This window comes from Castor canadensis, chromosome 12 (assembly GCF_047511655.1).
Source record: "Castor canadensis chromosome 12, mCasCan1.hap1v2, whole genome shotgun sequence".
Classification (NCBI taxonomy): Eukaryota; Metazoa; Chordata; class Mammalia; order Rodentia; family Castoridae; genus Castor; species Castor canadensis.
In genome coordinates, this window is record NC_133397.1 from 24,380,350 (window position 1) to 24,407,011 (window position 26,662).

A 26,662-nucleotide genomic window follows, 5' to 3' on the forward strand; every position below is an offset into this window, starting at 1 on the left:
AAAAAGTTGGAAAGTTTAAGACATGTTCAGAAAAAAAAGTATGTCAAAGTCTGGAAAAGAATTCTTGCTCATAATAGTGGGGAGATATATTTAGGGAAGTAAAATGGAGGCAAACTAGAGAGTTAGCAGACAGTGCAAGAGATGGTCAGGTTATGAGCAGCCCCCAATGATTTTTTTAGTAGAAATAACAAAGCCATACTTCAGAGTTGGTGGACTGGATGATAAGAGGAAAGACTTCATTTAAATGCTAAACTCTTATCCAAATACCAGATTAACATGAAGGAGACAAGGGAACTAACAACCCCCACTATGTACTCATCCACTTCTAGACACTTCAATCCCAATATGGAGTCTGTCTCAAACACAAAGTGGTGGCATATCCCACATTTACATACCAGGGTTGAATAATTTACCCACATTCGTACAGCTGGTAAAGTGATAATGCCTGAATTCAAACCATGTCTGTGTTTCTCAAGTAATTCACTGCACACAAAAATGGTTTTAAAAAAGGCCTCACTGGTAGTAACTCTTAACTTGAAATCAAAACATTAGCAATAAACTGCTTTCCCCATACCTTTCTTAACATTTGTGCACATTTGCCGAGCTTAATAGGTAAGTTTTATAAAAATACAAATAGTGAAGATCTGGGGATCCTAAGTAGTAACTTGTAACTACTTTTGCATTGTGTGTGTCCCTCATGACACACAAGTGTCATGTCTCTGTAGAAAGTGTCATTGTCTCTGTAGAAAGCTCTAGAATACCATGTTGTATTCGTTATTGTGCTGTTTTCTTGCCTCCCATTTCATAACAGTACTGTGAACACTCATTGTTCAGTAGAAGAAGTTTTATATATATATAAAGGATGGAAGTTAGCAATCACAGGAGCCCCTGGTGTCTTGCAAAAGAGAGACCAGGGAAGGGTTCTCAGAAAAAGCCAGAAAGCTTGAAGCACCAATTTTCCTGAAGATTCTCTTGAACATTCATTTTTCGGGGAAGTGGGGGGAGTCAAAGATCTTTTTCGGGAAGAATGAGTTCTCAGATTGCCTCCTCTTCTTACTTGTGGGTGATTTTTGCCATCTTGCTGTGTGAAAGTGTAAGAAAGAATTGAGAACCAGTACACTTGGTCTTCAGAGTTGCTGACTGAGGAACTAATTGCAGTACCACAAATAGGCAAGGTTAAATTGTGATTGTAGTAGCAGAAAAATATGGAAGCAATCCATCAAAATGATTTAAATATGGTCCACCCATTCGGGACTTGCAGTCGTTAAAAATGACCAGCAGCATGAAAAAAAAAACAAACAAACGTGTTAACAGCAATAAAGGTTATACATTAGAAAGAGGAGGAAAGGATGGGGTGGGGTGGCTGCGAAGAATTCTTTTTTCAAGCGAGCATTTAAGCGTCTGCTACACCGCAGGCACCTGGGCAAGGGCCAGCGTGAGGGGGAAAGTCCCTGCCATGAACGATGAGAGCTTTGAGCAGAGCGCTGCCCTCTCCTTACAAGAAGCCACTCTGTGCACACCTTTTCGGCTTGTCCTCGCCCTACGCAACTGCATGAACGAGGCAACTGCGCGGCGCGGCTCGCCTCCGAACCGCCGGTCCAGCGCGGGCGAGGCGTGCGCACCGGGCGGCGCTAGGGATGAGGCCCACTTAGAGCCGCAGGCCTGCAGGGCCGCACGGTCTCATTGGAGGGAAGCTCAACGGCTCAGCACAGACTTTGAGAACCGTCGACTGGAACGGTCCAATTAGCAGGCGGCGTGAGCCGCACCCAGCTCTGCCGTGAGCGCGAGTTCAACGGGCTAACGGCAGAAAGCAGCGGGGCCTGCGCTCCGCGCGGGCGGTGGGGGGAGGGGGGAGGACGAGGGGCGTGGTGCCAGCGCTAGCCCCGCCCCTGACCTTTCCTGTGCGCTGATTGGCCCTGGCGGCCGCGGCGCTGGGCGGTCCGAGCGGGTGGCGCTGCGCTCGAGCGATGTGCGCGCTGCCGCGCGAGGCTGGGCGCTGAGGCGGAGGCTCGCCGCTGCGGGCCTCTCACCCTTCTCAGGTTTCCGCAGGTACCTTCGCCCGCACCCCGCGGTCGGGCCCGCGACGAGTCAACAGTTTCGGCTGTGCCTGGTCTCTTGGTTCCTTCTCGCGGCCAACTCCGAGGCACCTGTGTGAGAAGGTGGCGGCGCCTGTGCCCCGCACTCCTCCGCCCGCCAATCCCCGCAGGTGCCTTCGCGGCCTCGAGCGCACTCGCCGGCTCCGTCGGCCCGGGGCGCGGGGCTGGAGGCCGTTCGGGGTGGGTGCGCTCGGGTCTTTGGAGGGAGGCCCGCCTCCCTGGGTGGGTCCCACGAGCACTCCCGCCCCGGCCGCCCCAGAATCGTGAGCGAGTTGCCGGGCGCCCGCGCTCCTCAAAACTGAAAGACAAAAGGCTTTGCAGTAGAGCTGACGAGCCGAGACGGACGTGCTGTGCCGAACTTGAGATCATGTATGTCAGTTTACAAATCCTGCTCTCCAAGCCTGTTTTAGAACGCCGCGAGCCCCGTTACCAGTCCAGATTTAATTACACGTAGTGGACGGGTGAGGTCGGCCTCAGGGTCGTAGTCAGGCTTTCCTCTTCCTGTGGAAGGGCCTGACATTGGAGCTGCTGCTCACCGAGCTTTTGCCAGGCGTGCAGCACTGGGCTGCATCTCCCTGTGCGCTCCCTTCTCTCATATAACCCTACAGAGCGCCGTGCTAATACCTGGGAGGTAATTTTGCTGAGTACTTACCATCTGCCAGATTCCAACTGAGGAAGCTAAGGCCTCCAGAAGTTAAATAGCCCAAGGTCACATGGCTATGAGACATAATCAGGTCCTAAAGCCAGACTCTCCAGTGTTTTAAGATTTTCTCAACGTGTTTACATATCCTGTCTCTTTAAACCCTTATTTGAGTGCCTTCCATTCTAGCTGCTCCTCGTTTTCTTCTAATTATTGTCACATTAAAAAACAAAACAAAACAAAAAACCTGGTGGTGGGGGAGAGTCCACACGTTCACGACTCCTGCCTCATTTTCTAGATATCATGACTACCACTTCGTGGAAGTGTATTATATGTTATGCTCCTTTATTCACCAATAGGTTAGATCGCTAATCAGATTTGAACTTATTGAAACCGCCTTTCAGTGTAATTATTTTACACATCCCTTAGCACATAGCCCTTGGCTGAAGTCAAAGCCTTTTATAATCATTAGATGATTAAATTCTAAAAAACTTTCAAACCATCAACATTGTGGAGGTTTGACAGTAGCACCAGCAAACTTTCAACAATTTTGCCAGATTATTTTCCTATATTACTGTCTAATTTAAATAATTAAATTCTGCTGGTTAAGATAGAAAAAATGTTGTAGTCATTTCAGTAGTCTTTTTAATAGTTATTTTATATGAAAGGTGATTATGTACAAGGGCCTGGATTCAATTCTTGGTGCCCAAGAAAAAAAAATCTTCACGGTAATGGCTGCTTTAACCACTAAGTTGAGCCAGAATTGTACATGTCAGTAGTCACAGCTACTCAGGCAAATGAGATAGGAAAATTACTAGAGTCCAAAGGCTCAAGACCAGCCTGGGTGACACAAGAAAAAAAAAAGAAAAGAAAAGAAAACCCCACTAAGTCACAATTTATTATGCTCATTTATCCTCCAAATGCTAGAGCTAAATTCATATAAAGAGTAGTCTTAGTGCTGGGCACTGGTGACTCACACTTGTAATCCTAGCTATTAGGAAGGCTGAGATTGGGAGGATCTCCATTCAGGGCCAACTCAGGCAAATAGCTCTTGAGACCTCACCTCCAAAATAAATTGAGCAAAATGAACTGGAGTTGTGGCTCAAGCGGTAGAGTGCCTGCTTTGCCCTGAGTTCAAACTCCAGTCCCACCAAAAAAAAAAAAAAAAAATAGCCTTAGGTAGTGTTTACTATGTGTCAAGAGCTTGATACATGCTTTCACTTAATATTTAAAAGTTTCTTTTTTTTTTTTTTAGTAGAACTGGGGTTTGAACTCAGGACTTTGTGTTTGTGTAGCAGGTACTCTACCACTTGAGCCACGCCTCCAGTCCTAAAACTTATTTTTTTGTGCTAGGGTTTGAACTCAGGGCTTCATGCTTGCTAGGCAGATGGTCTACAACTTAAGCCACTCTGCCAGCCCTTTTTTTGTGATCGTGTTTTTGAAGATAGGGTCTCACAAACTATTTGCCTGGGACTGGTTTCCAACTGCTATCTTCTTGATCTCTGCCTTCTGAGTAGCTAGGATTACAGGCGTGAGCCATTGGTATCCAGCCCTAAAACAGTTGTTTGGTGGTCAAATATGGGATTTCAGTGTGAGACAGCCTGGATTTAAGACCTATCTTTATACTTAGTAATTATGTGGTTTATGGGCAAATTTCCTAACTTCTCTAGAAAATAAGGTAAACCTGAGATGTTTTGGTAATTAAAGAGATAATGTATTTAAAACATTTAGCCCTGTGTCTGACACATATTAAGTGCTCAGTGTGTGATTGCAATTATAAGGAAGTTAAAGCTTACCTGCTTGCCCTGAGTTGCCAGTAGATTTTTTGTGTAAGTAAATGAATCCCCAAACTTCTCCTTCTTTTATTTTATGATTCTGTGGGTCACTTCCCTTTACATTACTCCCAAAGAGAAGAAAATATTTCAGATGCCTATAGAATTGATGAGGGGGCTTGGCTCAAGGGGTAGAGCGCCTGTCTAGCAAGCAAAAAGCCCTGATATGTTAAAAAAAAAAAAATTCATGAGATGTATTTACAAAAAAGAAAAAGGAAAAAGAAAGGATTTTAACATATGAACATTAGTTTTTCCTAGTTCCCCCTCTTTCCCTGTCTTTTGTCCTTGAGAAATGGCCCATATTTTAACTTGCCTTTTATTCTTTTCCTCTTGCCATCAGAACTCTGATTCTTTTGGTATATATAAACAAAGCAAAATTAAAAGCTACCTCAAGGTGGAATTTGACCAAGACCGTAACATTGAGTGCCTCTCTCTGTAAGTTGTTGGGTTTTTTTTTTATTTTTTTATTTTTTACAACTTTAGTGTTTGCTTATTCAGTGAATCTTGAGAATTTCAGACAGTTCCTTCTTTCAGTTTTCTCAAAATGTGTAATAAGTAGCTCAGTACATACATAAGGATTTCATGGAATAGTGTCAAAAAGCCTACTGTGAGCATGGTATTTTATCTTTTTGATTGATAGGAAATTTGCATTATATTTCATGACTTACCCATTGTTGTTTCAATATAAAAACACCACTTAAAGTTACTTAACATGGCCAAGCACAGGTGACTCATGCCTGTAAATCCTAGTTATCCGGGAGGCAGAGATCAGGAGGATCACAGTTCAAAGCCAGCCTGGGCAAATAGTTAACAAGACCCTATCTTAAAGATACCCATCACAAAAAGGTCTGGCAGAGTGGCTCAAGGTGAAGGCCCTGAGTTCAAGCCCTAGTACTGCAAAAAATAAAGTTACTTAACATTGAGTAAATGAGTAAAACTTGCCTCCTAGAAGATGTGCCACAGTTATTCTGTGTTCTGGTACATCATACACCAGAGCCTAGCCCCACCCCACCCCAATTTGAGAAGCCTGAGTGCAGTTTGCCATCCACATATAAAGTTGCTCTTATTTTGAAAGGATGCCCATGAGGCCTCCATCTCTCTCTTGGATGAGGTGGGTAGGAGAGAATAGCAAGTTTTTACAAAAGTCTCAAGCCTCAATTTATCATTTATTCATCTTTCTTTTGGAGCTTGTAGCACCCCCCACTCCAATTCCATCACTGTCTTCAACTTAGCTGGATCTTAGAATCTAGGAAGAGAAATAGGGGGAGGGAAGCAAAATAGAGGAAGAGAAATAATTTTAGTATTAACTAAATATAATTTCTTTGCTTAGTTTTGTGTTGTTGTCATTTGGTTTTTTGGTTTGGGTTGTTTTTTTGAGATGGGATCTCTCTATGTTGCCAAGGCTGATCTCAAACTCAGTGGGCTTTATTGAGCCTTCCAAGTAACTGGGACTACAGGTGCACCCCACCACGCCTAGCTACCCTCTGTTACCTTCTTCATAATTACCCTTGTATTGTCTAGTACTCCAGTCAAATGCAGCAGTTGTTACATACTTGGAATGTGGCTGGATGCAATTTAATTTTTACTTTTAAGTCTAAAAACTGAAGGAATATAAAATATTTTTCTTATTTTCATTTTTTTCTTTTTCTTTCTCTCTCTTTTTTTTTCTTTTTGGTGGTACTGGGGGTTGTACTCAAGGCCTTGCTAGGCAGGTACTCTACAACTTCTTGAGCCACTCCACCAGCAGCCCAGTACTTCCATTTTTTTTTGATAGGATTACATTTCTTGTAAACTGTTTAAAAATAGCATCAAAATTGAGATATGCTGAAAGTATAAAATACATTCCAGGTTTCAAAGACACAGAAAGCAGAAATATCATTAATTTTTATATAGATTGCATGTTAAAATGATATTTTTGATATTGGGTTATATTAATACATTAAAAGTCATTTCTTTTTAAACATGGCTCTAAATATATATGTAATTATGTATATGGTTCTCATTGTGTCAGACAATGCTAGTGCTGCTCTTACCTTACCACATCCAATGTTATTCTCCATTCCTTCCTTCAGCAGGTAAGTTTCTGAGGGTCAGGAAGGAGGTTCTGTACCTAACTCCTTGAACACCACGGGGAGGCATGCCTGTCTGGGTCACAGTAGTCATGGATTCAGAGGTTCTCCTTAGGGTTTTGGTCCCTGCTTTGCCTGTTCACACCTCCACTTTCCATTACCATAGAAATACTTTGACCATAAAAGTAACACTGACTAGTAATTACGTTTACTAATCACCATCAAAGTAGTGAGCATGCCTATTGTTAAATACTGATAGATTGTTTCAGATTTTATTAGTTCATAGCACTGTATATTCATGTACACTTACAACCAGCCATTCAGATAGGTCAATCATACACTTACAACTTTAAATTTAGAGAGATCAATTAATGAAAATCCTCCAAAGCACATGTACCATACATTTCTTTGCTTGAATCGGTTTTTTTTTTTTTTTTTTGGTTTTGATGGTACTGGAGATTGAACTCAGGGCCTCACACTTGCTAGGCAAGTTTTTTATTGGCATGCCCTTTTCTATTTTAGTTTTTCAGGTAGGGTCTTATACTTTTGCTCAAGCCAGCCAAGACCTCGATCCTCCAACCTCTGCCTCCCAAGGAACTGGGACCTTAGGCCTGTGCCACCACACCTGGATTGATTTTTGAGATAGAGTCTTGCTAACTTTTGTTCAGGCTGGCCTCAAACTGCAATCCTCCTGTCTCTGCCTTCCAAGTAGCTGGGATTACAGTCATGCACCACCACATCTGGCACTAGAATTGTTAATAAATACTAATAAATGCTTACTGAATAAGCAAACTTTGTAATATTTCAAGGAACGTACCAACAAGATTTTGGCTTTTTAGGGAAGAGGTTGCTTTTTAATATAACACTTAATAATTAAGTTCTGGTATTATTTTGCCTTGTTCTATTAAAAAATTTTGAGATGGCATTTAACAATGATATAATAAAATTATGCCAACTGAAGCAGTGAAAAATTTAGCAGGAGAGTCAGGTGTATTAGCTTACACTTTTAATCCCAGCACTAAGGAGGCTGGGACTACAAAGCAAAATAGTATACAGTCTCTTATTTTGGGGGAAAAGAGGAAATATGTTAATTACTCACAGGTAGCATAGTTTTTCCTAGCACCGAATTCTAAAACCAAATTCTAATGTGAATCACTATCACAAATAACATTTTTAATAGCAAGGTCAGTAACATCTTATATGACTGCATGTAGTAGTATCATCCAATTAGTTTTTATATAGAAATGAATGAGTTTGATAAATAATTGCCTGTTTTATTTTTACAGGAATCTTGGGAAACCAGGATGCGGCACAATCAGATGTGTTGTGAGACACCACCTACAGTCACTGTTCATGTAAAGTCAGGGTCAAATAGATCACATCTGCCTAGAAAACCCATTAATCTGAAGCGTCCTATTTTTAAAGATAGTTGGCAAGCATCCGAAAAAAATGCATATAACAGCAAATCTAAATGTCCCAAAGGACCTTGTTTAGTAATACAGCGTCAGGAAATGACTGCTTTCTTTAAATTATTTGGTAGGTTTAAAATGTTTTAATAGTGTGTTATAAAGTACATAAAAACTAGACTGTAAAGCTGGGGGCATGGCTCAAGTAGTAGAGTGCCTGCCTAGCAAATGCAAGGCCCTGAGTTCAAATCCCACACCACCAAAAGAAAATTATCATTTTCAAAATGACCAAAGATGATGGTGTTATTTTCTCTGTCAAATTTCCCATCACCAACCAAATTTGGTTTTGTTGTCAGTCTTTTTTTTAATGCTGGGTTTTTGTTTTTGCATGATTATGGATTAAAAATTTAGACTCATCCGACTTCTAGCCTACTTAAAACTACGTGGCAAGTATAGATTCTGAAAAATTCAGGTTAATTGCAAGAATTTTGTTTGATCTAAAGTAAAATAGCACATAAAGACTCAAGTGAGCAAGCAGGGTGTCTAGCTTCCGAGCAGTGCAGTTTCTTTCATTGTGATAGCGACAAAAGAGCAAGTTAAAAATGAGTGACACTGAGAAAGACAAGAAGAGCTTTTGTTCAGAAATGTGCCCTGAGGGCTGGTGGAGTGGCTCAAGCAGAAGGATGCCCAGTGTCACACCATGGAAAAGGGAGGCAAGCACAAGACTAAGCCAAATCTCCATGTTTGGGCACAAGACAGGTCTGGCCACTGGATTCTCTTACACAGATGACAACAAGAACAAAGGCATCACCTGGGGAGAGGTACACTGATGGAGTATTTGGAGAGTCCCAAAAAGTACATCCCTGGAACAAAAATGATCTTTGCTGGCATTAATAAGAAGGGAGAAAGAGCAGACTTGATAGCTTATCTCAAAAAAGCTACCAATGGGTAATAGCCACTGCCTTATGTATTACAAAATAGAAATGTCTCATGGCTTTTTATGTGTACCATAATTTAATCTCACAACACCAGAATTCAGATCATGAGTAGCTGACAGAATATTTTTGTTAGACAGTCCTGAAGTAAGTAAACTTGGCTTGAAGTTTTAAAAAAAAAAAAAAAGACTCAGGCAAGCTACCAATCTAATTTGACTAGGCTTGAGAGGGTTCCCAGGACTTTCATAGCTAAAACCAAACAAATGGGAAATGTTGGTTAACCTAAAAAAGTTTCAGTATTATATCTTGGGAATGTTGTTAAAAATTAAGAATGTTTTATCATCATGTTCATATAATGAAATTGAGTTTGATTTTATTCAAATCATGAGACAGTGCTACTTTGTTGATAAATTTCTTAACAAGTAAACAAAAAAAACCCTTATTTATGGTACTTCTAGTAGCCAAGAAAGAAAAAGGGAGCTATGGTAACAAGGTACACAGATTAGAATAAGGGATAGCATAGGTGGGTTCTGATAAGTATCTGTGGGAATGAATCAAGTTAAGTAAGACACCACAACTGGTAGGTACAGGTAGCAGGCCTCCTCCTTTATAGAGGAAGGCCAGGTGCATTGAGATAAACTGGGAAAGATGTAAAGAAAATCAAAGTAAAAGGGATATAAGGAAAAAAGAGGAAGAAATATATAAGGAATGGAAGTAGAGCAGGATCTAGAATGGTAATACAAGTTTTGCTTTATTAAGAGTAAACAGAGGATTGGCAGTGTGGCTCAAGTAGTATAGCACTTGCCTAGCTAGTACAAGGCCCTAAGTTCAGTTCCCAGACCACAAAAAAAAAAAAAAAAAAAGTAGAACAAATTTATTACCCACAATTTTTTTTTAGATTCACAATTGGTCATGAGAAAATATTTTAGGTAACTTAAGAAACAAAAATGGAATTAATAAGATAGAAATTAATTATAAGGAAATCAGTAGTTATTCTTGGAACTTTCCAAATATTTGATTATATTGATGATATTTGTAGCACATAAACATGTTACTTAAAATGAAAGCCTGAAATGGGAAAAAAAATAAACCCTAGATTTTCCTAGATTATAGTCTGATAACTACAGTATATTTTCAGATTATGTATTTTAGTGCTTTAAATTTGAAATAAGTATTTTTGATCTTTTTGGATATTATTCTTAACCTTATTTGTTAATTTTTTGTCCTAATACTCAGTTTTCCCAAAATTAAGTATATATAAATAGCTAGTGAATTTTAAACCTTTTTATATAGGGTTTTTCATATACATTTCAATAATAGTTGAGGGGAACAGAGATAAATAGGAGAGGGAAAGAACCCAAAACTAAAAATACCCTGAAACCTAAATGGAGTAATAGAAAAAGTAAAACATATTAGAAATGTATTCAGTAAGCCATTACTCCACTTCTACCTGTTAATACTGATTCTGGAAAGGAATGAAGAGCTAGAGTTACCCAACATATTAGATGCTCAATAAACCAAATGCCTATTCTTCTCTAAAGCTGAGCTGTATACTTAGGAACAAGCAAATCAGATGGGAAGATGAAAGATAAGGTAGTAGTTTTTACAATGGCATATATATTAAAAACTGAAAACCACACTTTGACAATACTGGTCCAGGCATTTTTGTTTGATTTCTAAACATCATTTATAATACCATGATAGAGAAATTAACTCTACAAAAGGAAACATGCTATTTTTAAAAGACAAGTCATAGCTGTCTTTTGTTGTAGATGATGATTTAATTCAAGATTTCTTGTGGATGGACTGCTGCTGTAAAATTGCAGACAAGGTAAATTTGGTAATCCTTGCACATTAATTTTTTGAATTAGCATATAGCATAGATTCAATGAATATTTATTAGATATAAGTGACTTAAATTCATATCTAATTAAAAATAAGAAACAATGCAGACTTAATACTTTTCTCTCTCCTTTTTTTTCATATAGCCCAGTCTGGCCTCAAACTCAAAATTCTCCTGCCTTAGCCTCATGAATGCTGGGAGTACAGGCTTGTACCACTATGCTTGGCTAGATTCAATACATTTGGGGTCAGAATATTTCCTTTTATCAGATTGGGGAGAAAATATTCTGAGATTCATTCAACTCAGGCAGTCTCTTATACATGTTAATATTTTATAAGTAATTCAGATAAAGCAAATTTCAATAATCTTATATGGTAAAATTAGTTTAACGTTATTTAGAAATTAATGTTTCATAAAATAATGTGTAACTTTTAGGAACAGTAAGTGATTATGTTTTTTTTGTGTGTGGACGCAAATTTCAGAATTTGTTTCTGTTTTTGAATTAGGTGAGTAGTTATTATTTTACTTTTGTACATACCATTTTATACTAAGTAGTCATATAGAAAGTTTAGCATAACTTCACATCACATTTAAAATGTACAAACCAGTAGAAAAGGGAATGTTTGGAAGGCTAGTTTATGATTAAACACCCACTAAGTTTGTATTGAAGTGAATTTTTTTATTTCATGCTTAAGATGACAGATAAAAGTTTTTTAATTTTGGAAAGTTCATTTTAGAAAATTTAAAGCATAACATCACTTAATCTGGCTACAATAATCATCAACTCATGGCCATTCTTCTTCTAACCCCTCTCTCCAAGAGACAGGGTTTGTTGTTGTTTTTTGCAAAGTAGCAGCAGAGTTTTACTGAGAGCAAGAGGGAGTAAAAGCAGGAAAGTACACTCTCCAAAAGAAGGGGGAAACTGGCTGTAAGCAAAGTGCTTAAGAGCAGTACTTACAGTTCAAGAGCAGAGATGGTTATTTTGAGGCAAATCTCAGACATTTTATCCACAGACATAATGTATCTCTAAAATATAAATTATCTTTTAAAACATAATCACAGTGTTACTAACACTTTTTCAAATGAACAGAAATGCTTTAAGACCAGTTTCTGTGAAGTTGTAATGAAGTTTTTTATTGGTTTGTTTTTCTTTTCTCTTTTTTTAAACATTTTTTAAGTATCATATTGTTGTTCTGGGGGTAACACTGTGACATTTATAAAAGTTCTTACAAATATCATAGTTGGAGTCACCCCTTCCATCATTCTCCTTTATTCCCCAATTCATGGAATGGTTTCAACAGGTCTCATATTTCCATTTTCATACATGAGTATATAATATTGCTACCACATTTACCTTGTACACCCTTTCCTTATATCCTCCTCCTTTCCATTGGTACCAACCCCCAGACAGGACTTGCTTTACCTTCCTGTTCTCCGTTTTAGAAAAAAAATTTTTTGTTTGTTTGAAATAGCTATACAGGGAGTTTCATTGCGACATTTCTATGTATATATGTATTATAATCCAAATTGGTTTGTCCACTTTACAATTTTAAGTGCATTAAAGTTGTTGGACAGCAGGGAGCAGTGTCTGAAAAGTAACTAACCAGGAGTACTGTTATCTTAACACTATTTCAAGAATCCTTCACCTGGAAGTTATGGGAAAACTGGGATTTACCTTGGTGTCAATCCTGTGACTATAGGACTAATAAGTATTTTATGAGAGAAAAAATAATATGTTAATTTTTAGCTTGTTTATAACTTGAACAGTCACATCCTGGCATTTATCCTAATAGCAGGCTCTTTCTAATAATCTATCTTTGTAATAATGCATTTAAAATGTATTTTTCCATGAAAATTGAGCCATGCTATTATAATTTCTGATTTAGAAGTCACTCTTAAAAGCTAAACAAGAGAGTTTAAGGGCTGAGGGGCATAGCTCAGTGTTAGAGCTGCATATAAAAATATTTAAATTGAAGCCAGGTTCCAGTGGCTCATGCCTGTAATCCTAGCTACCTACACAGGAGGCAGAAATCAGGAGGATCATGGTTTGAAGCCAGCCTGGGCAAATAGTTTGGGAGACCCTGTCTCAAAAAAAAAATTCACAAAAAAGGGCTGGCGTAGTGGCTCAATGTGTAGATCCCGAGTTCAAACTCCAATACTGGAAAAAAAAAAAAAAAAAAGAAAGAAAGAAAAAAGAAAAAGAAAAAATCAGAACTGAAAAATTTATTCTTCTGATCTCTGCATTTATTAAGGAAACATTTTCAAGTACATAGGAAAAATGAGATCAATTTTAAAAATGGTGTTGATTACTAAGTTGGAAGACTAAATAGAAATAACTAATACTATTATATTAGCATGCACAAGTCTCCCTGGGTTTCATCCCCAGCAGTCCCCCACCACCAAGAAAAGTGAGTATGGATGTCTGTAACTAAAAGAATTTAGAGAAAAATTTATATATATATATATACACACTGAGAGATATCAAGCAAATGCAGCAAAATATTCATTGGCAAATGTAGGTGAAAGAGTGTGATTATTTACTATTATTTCATCTTCTCTATAGGCTTGAAATTTAAGTTTGAAAAAATGGGGTTTTAATTTAAAAACCTATCAGCTATAATGAAATTAAAGAGTCCATTTAACCATAATAAATTGTCAAGAACCATTTCTCACTATTTACATAGGTTTATAGGAAGCAAAAATACTCAAATAACTGATGCTATATTAAGGATAAATAACATTGTTTTAGCTTATTCATCAGAAAAATTTAAAGTTACCTTTTAAAGTTGTACTTATGAAAGCAAAACATTAATATTAGTTTCTAACTTTTTTCCTTATAGTATCTTTTGGCTATGACCTTTGTTTATTTCAAGAGAGCTAAATTTACTATAAATGAGCATACCAGGATAAATTTCTTTATTGCTCTGTAAGTATGCTTTCTACTACATTGTTTTTATGTTATTTGCAATATTTATGATTTTTAATTTGAAACAGAAGCAGTTTAAATGTTTATACCTTTGAATAGGCCTTCCTGTATAAAAGCTACACATTTCTTTGCTAAATAGGCTATTTTTATGTTCTGATTTTCACTGACCTTATCATGCTGTATGCCTAAGATTTATTGTTTAATAGCCCACTTACATTTTTCAGAGTGTTCCCATATAAATTATCCCCAAATCTCTTCTTTTTATGACTTAGATTTTTTTTAAAAAGCCAGAATGCTATCTTAAATTGCCAGTTACGATATAGTTAATAATCATCATCACCATCGCCTTTGTAAAAGGTAAATAGAAAACCCTGTGGAAATTGTTTTAGACATACTTTTTGTAGATCTATGTCTAAAAGACGGAGTTATTCATCCTTAATACTTTTATTATCCAGTGACTGCTTTACTGAACACATAATTCATTTTCCGTTTTTTCCATTGACTTTATATTAGTTCATGTTTAGCTTTGTGATCTGTTAAGTGGTTTTGATAACATGTTTTTCCAATCTATAGATCAGAATTCAGCTAGAAAAGAGATGTAGCTTAGTGGCACAGCAATTGATGTGGGTTTTATCACTAGTTCTGAAAAAAGAAAAAAAAAGACTTGCCTAGCATGAACAATGCCCTGAGTTCAATCCCTAGCACCCCAAAAGACAAAACAAAACAAATACGTATTTGGATATAATGCTGCAGTTAGGAATGTATGAATATAATTTTAAGTAGGAAACTATATACAAACCTAAGTTGAGTATCACAATAGTGGTCAGCACCGAAGAATAAATTTGTACTCAGAGTCTATTTAATTCAGAATCAAAGAGTTATTAAGAAATAGGACTAGATGGAACTGATCTCTGCATCTATTAAGGGGACATATTTTCCAGTACATGAGGAAAAACACTCAATTTAAAGTTTGGTGCTGATTGCTAAATTGGAAGAAAATAGTAGTAATCGCTAATACTGGGTATTACATGCACGGTACAAAAAATTACATATTAATACATTTAGTCTTTCCTATGAAATTATTTTATTATCACCATTTTACATATGAGGAAAATGAGATTAATAAGGAGTCCAGGTTCGGTGGTACATGCCTGTAATACTAGCACTTAAAAGGCTGAGACAAAGAGGATTGCAAGTTCAAGGCCAACCTGGACTTCATAGTGAGCTGCTGTCTCAAAAAAAAAAAATACAGAACAACCCAAACAAAACAAAAGTTAGTAAGGAGCAAAGGTCAGGTGCAAGTTCAGGTGTAATTTACCAATGGCCAAATCCAGGCATTGACACTAAGTTAAATTGCTGTTTACATGTCTCACTCAGAATTGTATTGTATCTGTATGTCAGTGTGTCTGTTTTGTGATTTTTTTTCTCACTTGAGAATTAAAAAGAAACCAAAAGAGGTGTTACTTTACTAGAAGCCTAAAATTGAATTTGTTTTTACTTATTTTGTAAAGTTATTACCATTAAAGCACTGTTTAGCTTTTGTTATATAGTAGTCTGTGGGGTTGCATTGCATGTTGTATTATATATAAGCTTTATATCAAAAACAACACAAATTTTTAAACCTAAGTACCACCAAATATAACATGAATTATAATTTCCATTCTATGTCTAGTCATACTTTTGTATAGCCTGACTTGGTAGTTCTTACCATTAAATATTTTGCTAACCACAGTTCTAAAGCTCGAGTTCTTACCTTTCCATGTTGTCTTGTAATGTTTCCTTTCAATATTCTTATAACACTCTGTACTACTATTATTATTTTTCCATATTCTCTTTTACAGTTATTTATTTCATACTTACTTGTCTCCTCTACTTAACTATAGACTCCCTAAAGGGCAAGGAACATGCATTTTTTCTATTTTTTATTTCATCCTTCAGTGACTAACATAAAAGGTTCTTAATTCTTTATTGTGGAAAAGAAATGGAGTCGGAGGGCTGAGGGCTGGGGATATAACTCAGTGGTAGTGTTTGCCTAACATGTGAAGCCATAAGTTCGATCCCCAGTACTGTTAAAAAAAAAAAAGAAAAGAAAAGAAATGGGCTCTACACCATGGAAATCTATTTCAAATTATAGAGAACTTTTACACACACACACACACACACACACACACACACACACACACATTACAGCTGTTTCAAGCCTGAAAAATTGCTAAGCTAAAGTAAAATCATAGTGAAGTTCTGGTATAACATAGTATAGTGTGGAGTTTCCACATTTTAGTCAGCAAGCATATACAAGACCAATCTCCAGCTCTATTTACCCTTTGCTAAGAGTTGTAAGGGAAAGTAAAATAAGAAATTCTGTATGTAATTTCAACAAAGGACATGATTTGACTTATATAACTGAGTTTAACATTAATAACTTTATAGTAAGATAATATTAAAATATGTATAATTGCTGGGAGTGGTGGCTCATGCAGCTAATCCTAGCTGGGAGAGGGTGAGACTGGGAGGATTGCATTTTGAAGCCAGCCCAAGCAAATACTTCTCAAGACCACATCTCCAAAATAACCACAGCAAAATGGACTAGGTGGAGTGCCCGCTTTGCAAGTGGGAAGCCCTGAGTTCAAACCCCAGTCACACCAAAAAAAGAAAAAAAGTAAGTCTACTAAGTCTCCCATTTCAGTCCTTGGCTTCATTCTTGGAGGACAAATTAACAGTTTCATATGCATCTGCCTAAAAGTAATTCTCCATACATGAGCCAGCATGTGTATGCATTGTATAAATAGAAGTGTATTATATACATTCTTTTGTACTCTTAATTCTCTTAATGCAAAACAAGTACAAAAGAGTGAACTGTGTGTGTGTGTAAGTAAAAGGAATACTTATGTACCCATAACATTTTAAGAATAGAACTGTGTCAGAATCTTAGAGGGTCCCAGCAGAGTTTTCCAATCAGAGCCCCTTCCTTTCCACAGTAATTACTTTCTTGCTTTCCTTTAATGTGTATGTCCCAATATATTGTATGGTTTCAGTGCTATATAAGACTCATGTTCTATTCTTTTGTGGCCTTCTTTTACTTTATAAGATGCTTTTCATACTCACATTGATATGTGCAGCTGTAATTTAGTCATTTTTACAACCGAATAATATTCCATTGTTGCTTATATATTTGGATTTTCTTCTGTCGTCATGTGTGTGTGTGTGTGTGTGTGTGTGTGTGTGTGTGTGTGTGTTACTGAGGATTGAACTGAGCATCTCATACATGCTAGGCAAATGCTCCACCATATGCCCCCAGCACTTTTGTTTTGGGGTTTGAGACAGGGTCTTCCTATCTTTTCCCGGGCTGGCCTCAAACTTGTGATCCTCCTGCCTCTGCCTCCTGAGTGGCTGGGATTACAGGCCTGTACCCCCACACCCAGCTCATACTTTCTTTTTGTCCCATTTTTTGTTTCTTCTTTCCCCTCCATTTTTATCTTTTTTTTTTTTTTTGGTGGGACTGGGGTTTGAACTCAGGACTTTGTGCTTGCAAAGCAGGCACTCTAATGCTTGAGCCTCATATCCAGTCCATTTTTCTGTGGTTATTTTAGAGATGGAGATTTTGTAAACTGTTTGCCCCTGGCTGGCCTTGAACTGCTATTTCAAGTAGTTAGAGTATCTCCCTGGTAGTCTAGTGGTTAGGATTCGGTGCTTTCAAGTAGTTAGAATTACAGGTGTGAACCACTGGTGCCCAGCCTATCTTCTTTTTACTGAAATTTTCTGATTGTTTGACATCTATTTTTTTCATCTGTTTTGGAAGTTATAAAGTCTAAATCCTTCTAGCACTTGTCTAGTTATTTTTATCACAAGAAGCTTAAGCATTTTTAATCACTTTCTACCCAACTTATATTCTCTCATTCTGCAACTTGGTAGTTCTACCTAATGCCTTCTAAAAAGTTAGACATTATTATTACTGTTTTATACATTTAATGTTTGTTTAGACTTACCCATGTGTTTTTCAACTTTATTTTTGTGGTACTGGGGATTTTGAACCCAGAGCCTTGCACATGTTAGGCAAATGCTGTACCACTGAGCTACCTCCTCAGCCCCAAGATTTATCCATGCATTTATATCTGTGCTTAACATCCTTCTTGGCACTCAAGAATCACTTGGGATTATTTGCCTTCCAGATGATTTTAAGATCATGTGTGTATGTGCACGTGCCTGTGTGTTTGGCACTGTTTTCTTATTATAACCTGCTTGGGATTTGATGAGCTTTCTTGGTTTGAAGATTGATACCTTTCAACAAACAACTCTTAGAAAATTCTAGCCTCTGCCTCTTCAAATATTCCTCTTCCCCATCTCCTCTGTTACCTCCTTTTGAAACTAGTTAAGCATGTTAGACCTCATTCTATCTTCAACATCCCTTATTTTTAACATTTTCTTTTTTCCCATATATTTCCAGGCTCTATTGTGGGAGATTCCCATCTAAACCCCCACCCTCTTGAATTAAAAAGTACATAGAAAAGAAAAGATTTAGAAACCTTTGTATAAGCCAGGTGTGGTGGTACATGACTGTAAACCAGCACCCAAGAAGCTAAGGCAGAAGGACCCAAGTTCAAGGTCAGCCTGGGCTACATATGGAGACCCTGTCCCAAGTACCCCCTCCAAAAAAAGGGAGGGGGAAGAAAACAAAAAACCTTTGTACAATATCTATATCTCGGGCCTTACAGCAGGAAGAGGGTGATTCCTAGGTGAGCTGGAGTAGTGGAGGCTGGGCTTTTGTCCTCTGTATTCCCACATCCACAGGAGGGTGGGAACGAGATGCTCCAGGAAGGAATAGTGAACTCCCAGGCTAGATGCAAGATGGCAGCGTTGGGGGGGGGGGTGTGTGAGGATTCCTGATGGGCAGCCATTGCCACACTTAAAGAACCTACAGCAACACTTGGTGCCACTGGTGCAGGGCAGTGAGTTGTTGGCATCCTCCATTGGGAACTTGCAGTCAGGGGCTCCTCACCACACAGGATGCAGAGTGGGTCAAGAGGACTGTTTCTGGCCCTCCATTATGGATGTCATACAAAAGAAGCAGTTGGGCTCATGTGAGTGGCTGGTGAGTGGGGAAGGGGGAGGGTGTGCCTTCCTGTGCCATCCACCGCAATTCTTGACATGTTCTATCTTAGTTTCTCTGGACTGCATCTTGAGTAAATGCATTTAGATATATCTTTTCATTACTAACTTGATCATCAACTTGAGTTAATATATTTATTTCATTATAAAAATTTTGCACATTTTCATTTGTAAGTGTTCTGTTTTTTAATTTTTAAATATATTTATCCCTTATACCAATTAATTTTTCCACAGATTAGTTATTTTTGTATTCTGTCTATTAATTCCTGCATCTTCAGACTTCAAGGTCTGTTTCTATTCCTGGTATCTTGTTCCCTGTGTCTTTTGTAATATTTTGTTGTTAAGTTACAGATTTTTCCAAAAAAGTACACTATTTCTGATGAAAAATTTGTTCTATCCTTATCTTTGTTTCTGTATTATCCAAACATATCTCTTTTTCTGACTCCTTTTAAGATTTTCTTCTTACTATTAGTTTTGAGCAATTTGGTTATAATGTACCTTGGTGTAATTTTCTTTGTTTCTTGTGCTTTCTTGTTTCTTGTTCATTGAGCTTCTTTGTGGATTTATAGTTTTCATCAAACGTTGAATATTTGCAGCCATTATTTCTTCAGTTACTTTTCTTTCCACCTGCTGCCTTTCAGAGATTCCAAATTCATCTTTTTTAGATTTCTTGAGGTTATACCATATCTAACTAATGCTCTCTTCATGATTTTTGTTTAGTTTTTGTCATGCATGTTTCATTTTGGATAGATTTTTATTGCTGTGTCTTCAATTCACAAATCTTCTCCAGTATTAATCTGGCATTAATCCAATTCAGTGTATTTTTCGTTGTCCACATTGTAGTTTTCATCTCTAGAAGTACATTTTTAGTCTACTTTTTTGAGCATATAGAATAGTTTTAACTGTTTTAACACTTCTTGTCTGTGACAGTTTGGATTAGTTTTTATTGGATGGTTATTTTCCTTATTATGATTTGTGCTTTTCTGTTACCATCTATACCTGATCCCCCTCAAGTACTAGGTACTTGATTTCCATATGTATATAAGGAAACTATGTGAGTCTAAGGAAAGATGGCAAGAAAATATGAGGGGAAATAGTGCCTTAACACTCATTCACATAAGATTTGAAATAATTCCTGTTCCTACCAGCCAGAATGGAGAGTTAAAATGCATGGAATCTTCTGAAAAGTACTCAAGCTGGGTGTGTAGGTTCATGCCTGTAATCCAGCAACTTGGGAGGGGGAGGCAGAAGGATCTTGAGTTTGAGGCCAGCCCAGGAAAAGTTAGTAGGACCCTGACTCAAAAACAAAATAAAAACAAAAGGGCCTAGGAGCATAACTCAAATGGTAGAGTACTTGTCTAACATGTGTAAAGCCCTGGGTTCAATACCCAGCACCAAGAAGAAAAAAAAGTACTCAGAACCAAGCATGATGGTGCACAGCTGCAATCCCAGTGCTCAGGATACTGAGGCAGGAAGATGAGTTCAAGGCCAGCTTGGGGATATATAGGCATACTCTGTCTCAGAACAAAGCTTCCTAAAGTTCAAAGGCAAAGACTAGATATATTTTTTTTAAAAAGTACTCAGGAAAGTCTTGTCTCAGTAATGGGGAATAATTAGTTCAGACTGAACTTTGTTCCACATGCATCTAAGAAATCATGAAAGCAAGACCCAAAAGATCAGATTGCTTCCAAGCAACTTAATTGTACCCCAGAACAAAGCTCAAGATTTGTAGAAATACAAAATCCCAGAACCCAACAAGGTAAAACTCATTATATCTCTATTTTTGATATGCATTTCTTTTATGTGTTTATGAGCCATTTGTATTTCTTTTTTGGTTAGCTCCTGTTCCTATCCTTACCCATTTCTTTTTTTGGGTTGTTGGTCCTCTTTTGTTAGGTATCTGGCTAATACAGTTGAAGAAGATGAAGAAGAAGCCAAGTATGAAATTTTTCCATGGGCTTTAGGGAAAAACTGGAGAAAATTGTTCCCCAATTTCTTAAAGTTAAGGGACCAGCTCTGGGATAGAATTGACTATAGGGCTATTGTAAGTAGGCGATGCTGTGAGGAGGTAAGGATTTAAAAATACTTTATATATGTAATCTTTATTTTCTGTTCATCTAATTTTCTTTTTAACATTTTGTTTGTTTGCTTGGTTTTTTTTGTTTGTTTTTTGGCAGTACTGAGGTTTGAACTTAGGGCCTCACGCTTGCTAGGGAGATAGGTGCTCTACCACTTGAGCCATTCACCAGCCCTTTTTTTGGAGAGGGTGGGTGTTGGGTATTTTCAAGATAGGATCTCATAAACTATTTACTGGAGCTTCAATCCTCGATCCTCCTGATCTCTGCCTCCCAAGTAGCTAGGATTACAAGTGTGAGCCACTGATGCCCAGCTGTTGTTGTTTTGGGACAGGGTCTCACAATTTAGGCCTGGAATTCAGGCCTAAGCCTCCTGAGTACTGGGATACTGGTGTGCACCAGCTTTATTTTTTTTATCTATTTCTGTTTCTTTTCCTTTCTCTCTTTTTGTTTGCATATGTATGGATCGATCATTAATCTTGATTGTTACTAAGAGTAAAACTTGAATATCATCATGTTGCTGTTTGAATTTTGCACCACAGTAATTTAAATAGTCATTTCTGCTTTTCAGAGCAGGCTCCTTGTGTAGTATTGTTATTGTAATGTGCATTTCTTACCTAAAAGATCATTGGGAAAGGCTGATGTTTACATACTAACATAGCTTATTGAGGATTGTAAAAACACTGGCATTGAATCATAGTTTCCACTAAAGTATGTTAAATTTCAGGTTCCTAAGATTAAAACCAACAGCATGGTATATAATTTAAATAAATTTAAATATGCTTAAAAAACATACATCTAGGGCTGGGGGTGTGGCCCAGTGATAGAGTACTTGCCTAGCATGCACAAATCCATGGGTTCTATTCATCACAAAAAAAGAAAAAAAAAACTTTTCACATAGAATACATTGTTTTCTTGATGTCAGGTTTTATTAAGATAAATCAGAAAGGTTTATCTTAATTAAAATCAGTGATTTCAGTCAAATATTCTGATTTTTAATAAGAAGAATTAATGTTTCAAGCTAAAGAAAAATTCTGGAATAGAAAATTAAATGGTAAGGAATTATCACTGTGAACTCTACTAACTCACAAATTTTGAGAAACGTGGGCTAGATAATTCTATATTTAAATGATCCTCTCCAGTTAAATGACTATAGGTCAAAGGAGCCAATTCATGGATTAGTGTCAAATCTGAGTGAAGACTAGTGCTGTGTCACAGAATTTTTCCCAGAAGTAACCTTATTATTTACATTTATTAATGGAGAAGATATAAAAAATGTGCATATTTATGGATTAAATTAGAAGGGTTGAGGGAAAAAAGGGCTTCTGTTGTGAGAGACACATGTTTCAGCCCATGGCTCATGCCTGTACTTGTAGTTACTTAGGAGGCTGAGATCAGAAGGATCACAGTTTGAGGTCAGCTCAGGCGAAAAGTTCATGAGAACCCCTCCCCCCAAAAAAAACCCAGAGCAATATGGACTAGAAGTGTGACTCAGCTGTAAAGCACCTGCTTTGTGGGCATGACGCCAAGTTCAAACCTTAGACCCACTGAAAAAGAAAAGAGATTATCAAAAGGATAATTTTTTGGTGATCATTGGCCACAGAGCTCTTTTACAAATCAAAAAAGCTGGGTGCTGGTGACTTAGCCTGTAATCCTAGCTACTCAGGAGGCAGAGATCAGGAGGATTGCAGTTGAAGCCAGCCTGGGCAAATAGTTCATGAGACTATCTCAAAAAATCCTATCACAAAAAATTGGGCTGGTGGAGTGGCTCAAGGTGAAGGCCCTGAGTTCAAACCCCAGTACCACAAAAAAAAAAAAAAAGGAAAAAAATTAGGATTGTTGACTCTTGGGGGGAATGCAAGGTAGAAGGATTCAGAAATAACAGAAGACTTCACAGCAGACCAAGGTTTTAGAAGATTAAATTAATGGAAAACAATGAAAAGAAGATATATTAGGCCTATTTAACTTAATGGGCCATCATTAAAGTATTTAAACTGGACTAATTCCAGTCACAAGGTATTGAAAGAGTCCTATTTTGGTTTTGTTTTTTGTTTATTGTTGGCACTACTTCCCCAGGTCAGGAATGGATAATTAGCTGGACATGGTGATGCGTACCTATAATCCCAGTACTGGGAAGGGTGAGGCAGGAGGATCTCAAGTGCATGGCCAGCCTGGGCTATGTACACCGTGAGACTGCCTCAAAAAAAAAAAAAAAAAAAAAAAAAGGGTAATTTCCACACTTTGATTTTTTTTTTTTTTTTTTTTTTTTAGTGATACTGGGGTTTGAACTCAGGTCCTCACACTTGCTAGGCAGGCACTCTCCCACTTGAGCCACTCCACCAGCCCAATTTCCACACTTTGAAAGTGATAGTGGGCCATACTCGAACATTCTTAATTTTTTCAAAGTAAACACTTCTGGCCCTGGCCCTGTGGTACATTCAGCTAAGAGCTTAGAGAGGCACCAGAATCAAACTTGGCAGTCTCTTACCTCATGAGAGATCACCCACCTGCTGTCAAGTACAACGACAAGCATTTTAACTCCAACAATATTAGCACATGCTGTTAGAGCTAGAATTATCTCAGTTTGCTGGCAACCAGGATGTATTAAGAGCCAAAGAGAATGATGTGGCTTAACAACATGTATGTAAAGGACTGAAAAGTTGTAGGCACTGAAAATTCAATTATATAGTCAGATTTACAGAAAAGTTTAGACTTGAGCTGCAGAAAACAGGAAGTAATCATTAGGTAACACCTAAATATTGCATTTGGTTCTGAATACCACTACCAACTGAGTATCTGAAGGAGAGCAACTAGAATAGAGCAGGATATCAGAAGAACAATGAGGAATAATACAAGGGGTCAGAATTTTTTGCTATGAAGATAAGAAGATCTATGAAGCTTGCTAGCTGTTTTTAAATATTTAAAGGACCACAGTGGGACAGGAAATATATTTGATTTGTCTTTTTTAACTACAAACAGAACTAAGATCTGTATATGGAAAACTAAAAGAGGCAACAATAGATAAATATGAAGAATATTATTCTAAGAAATATTTGAAAATGAGATTCTTCCAGAGGTAGTGATTCCTATCATTGACTATTTTTTAAAAATAAGAAGCTGATTATGTTGAGGGGATTCAACAAACTAAATTGCTACTAAAGTTCTTATAAATAATTTTATATTTTGGGAGTTCAAAATATAAGTTTTATAAGTTTTTACTACTTAAGCTCTTGTTGGGCAAGCTAAATTTTTCTGTAATATTTGATAGAATGCATTCATTAAATACACAATAATAAGTATTTAGTAAATATTTACCAGATGCTGTATTATTACTTTTAATTTTAAAAATATTTAAAGCAAAAAATAGCAACATTGATAGCATTCATTGTGAGTGGTAGGAATATGGATGTTACATTATCCCTTATGCTTTTTTTTTTTCACAACTTTAAAATATATCAACATTTTGAAATTATTTTTAAACTGATACATAATAAAAACAAAAATTATACACATTGATAGTTACCATGTGATGCTTTGTTATATGAATACATTGTGTGATCAGGTTAAACATATCTATCTACTCAAATGTTGTCTTTTTTTTTATTGGTGGTTGAACTCAGAACCTTATGGTTGCTAGGCAGGTGCTGTACAAGTTGAACCATGCCAGCCCTTTTTGCATTGGTTATTTTTGAGATAGGGTCTCACTTTATGCCCAGGCCCACCTAGACCATGATATTCCTATTTGTGCTTCTCCCCTCTCCCCATAGCTAGGATGACAGGCATGAGCCACCACACACAGCCATTGGTTGAGATGAGGTCTTGTGAACTTTTTGACCAGGCTGGCCTCAAACTGCAATCCTCTCAATCTCTGCCTCCCATGTAGCTACCTGAGCCACCTGGCCTTGTCTCTTCTTTATGGCAAAAATATTTTGAAATCCTTTCTTGTACCTTTTTCATATATGCAGTATATAGTCACTATCTGTAATTCACTCTATTGTGTAATAGCATGCTAGAGCTTACACCTATCTAACCATTACTTATCAACCTTTCCCCATCCCGCTCTACCCCAAATATCAAGTTTTTTTAAAAGATAAATGGAACTTAAGTTTTACCTCTTCAAAAGGTTCACCTTATTTAAGTGAGTTTATTCCATTTATTCTCTATCATAGTACCTTGTTTTTTCTTTGTATTACACTGAAAAAATTAGAATTACTTATTTGCTTGCTTATTGTCTGTTCAAACTACAAATGTAATGATGTCAAACCTTTAGAACATTTCTTCTATCTCTCATCTGTTCTCACACCCCACTGGTAACAATTGTGTATTCTCTTTTTCTGAAAGATAAAAGTAATCAGAGAAGTATGTCAACATGCCTCCACCATATCTACTATCCTACCTGCATGTGCACCCATATATTATGCCCTCCTTTTACTACTGTGAAAGAACTTCTTTGCTGCTGTCTTTTTTTTTTTTCTGTACTGGGGCTTGAACTCAAGGCCTACACCTTGAAACACTCCACCAGCCCCTTTTTTGTGAAGGGCTTTTTCGAGATAGGGTCTTACAGAACTATTTGCCTGAGCTGGCTTTGAACCGTGATCCTCCTGATCTCTGCCATCTGAGTAGCTAGGATTACAGGTGTGAGCCACTGGCAGCTAGCTTTTGCTGCTATCTTAAGTCCATTTTCACTACTGGTGCACTAGACCTCATCTTTTATTCCCTTCTCAAGGACATCACCCCAATAATTGTCCACCTTTCCAGCATTTCATATACTGGAAATCTTTTTAAAAAGTCAGTCAGATCATCTTTCCTGTATTCAGAAGTCCCCAGTGGCTTCCCATCTCACTTTGTGTAAAAGATAAGGCCCTATCATGGTTCTACATGATCTAACAGTTCTCTTCCCTTATCAATTTGATGTCATCCCCTACCCTTGTTCACTCTATTCTAGCTGCGTTAGCCTCCTTACTGCTCCTTGAACATACCAGGTATATTCCCTCCTTAGGGTCTTTGCTCTGGCCATTCTCGTTACGTGGAATGTTATTCTGTCAGATCTCAGTATACTTTACTTCTCACTACATTCAGGATTCTTCTTACCTGTCACCTCAGACCTTTCCTTACTACACCATATAAAGTAATATCTCCTTTAATGGAATAGAATTGAGGTGTCCAGAAATAAACCCTCAAAGTTATATTCAATTGGATTTTGACAAGGTTTCCAAGAAAATTCAGTGGGGGAAAGAATAGTTTTTTCAACAAATGGTGCTGGGACAACTGACTGTCCACATACAAAAGAATGAAGTTGGGTCCCTATTTTATTATGCCATGTATAATATTTAACTCAAAATGGATCAAAGACCTAAATGAAAGGCATAAAAATGTAAAACTCTTATAAGAAAACATAGGAATAAATCTTCATGAGCTTGAAATAGGTTTCTTAGATGTGATACCAAAAGTATAAGCAATAAATGAAAATATGGATAAAGTAGATACCATCAAATTTAAAATCTTTTGTCCTTCAAAAGACATCAAGTGAAGAGACAAACCACAAAATGGGAGAAAATTTTTGCAAATCATCTATTTGATAAGGGACTTGTATTTAGAATATGCAAAGAGCTTTTTCAACTCAATAATAAAAAACAACCCAATTAAAAGTGAGCAAAAGATCTAAATAGACATTTCTCCAAAGAAGATATACAAATGGCCAAAAAAAACACATGAAAAGATTCTCAACCTCAGT

The 26,662-nt window shown here is 37.3% G+C and overlaps 1 protein-coding gene across 1 annotated transcript in view; it reads left to right on the plus strand.

Annotated features, from left to right (window-relative positions):
* The first annotated feature begins 4,240 nt into the window (after window positions 1-4,240).
* Window positions 4,241-26,662, plus strand: part of Spdya (speedy/RINGO cell cycle regulator family member A) — a 37,619-nt gene continuing 15,197 nt past the window's right edge. The window contains exons 1-5 of the mRNA XM_074049417.1: window positions 4,241-5,003; window positions 7,924-8,173; window positions 10,751-10,809; window positions 13,662-13,747; window positions 20,750-20,921. Of these exons, the coding sequence (XP_073905518.1) occupies window positions 7,942-8,173; window positions 10,751-10,809; window positions 13,662-13,747; window positions 20,750-20,921 (549 nt within the window). The 5' untranslated portion in view covers window positions 4,241-5,003; window positions 7,924-7,941. The remainder of the gene's footprint in view (window positions 5,004-7,923; window positions 8,174-10,750; window positions 10,810-13,661; window positions 13,748-20,749; window positions 20,922-26,662) is intronic.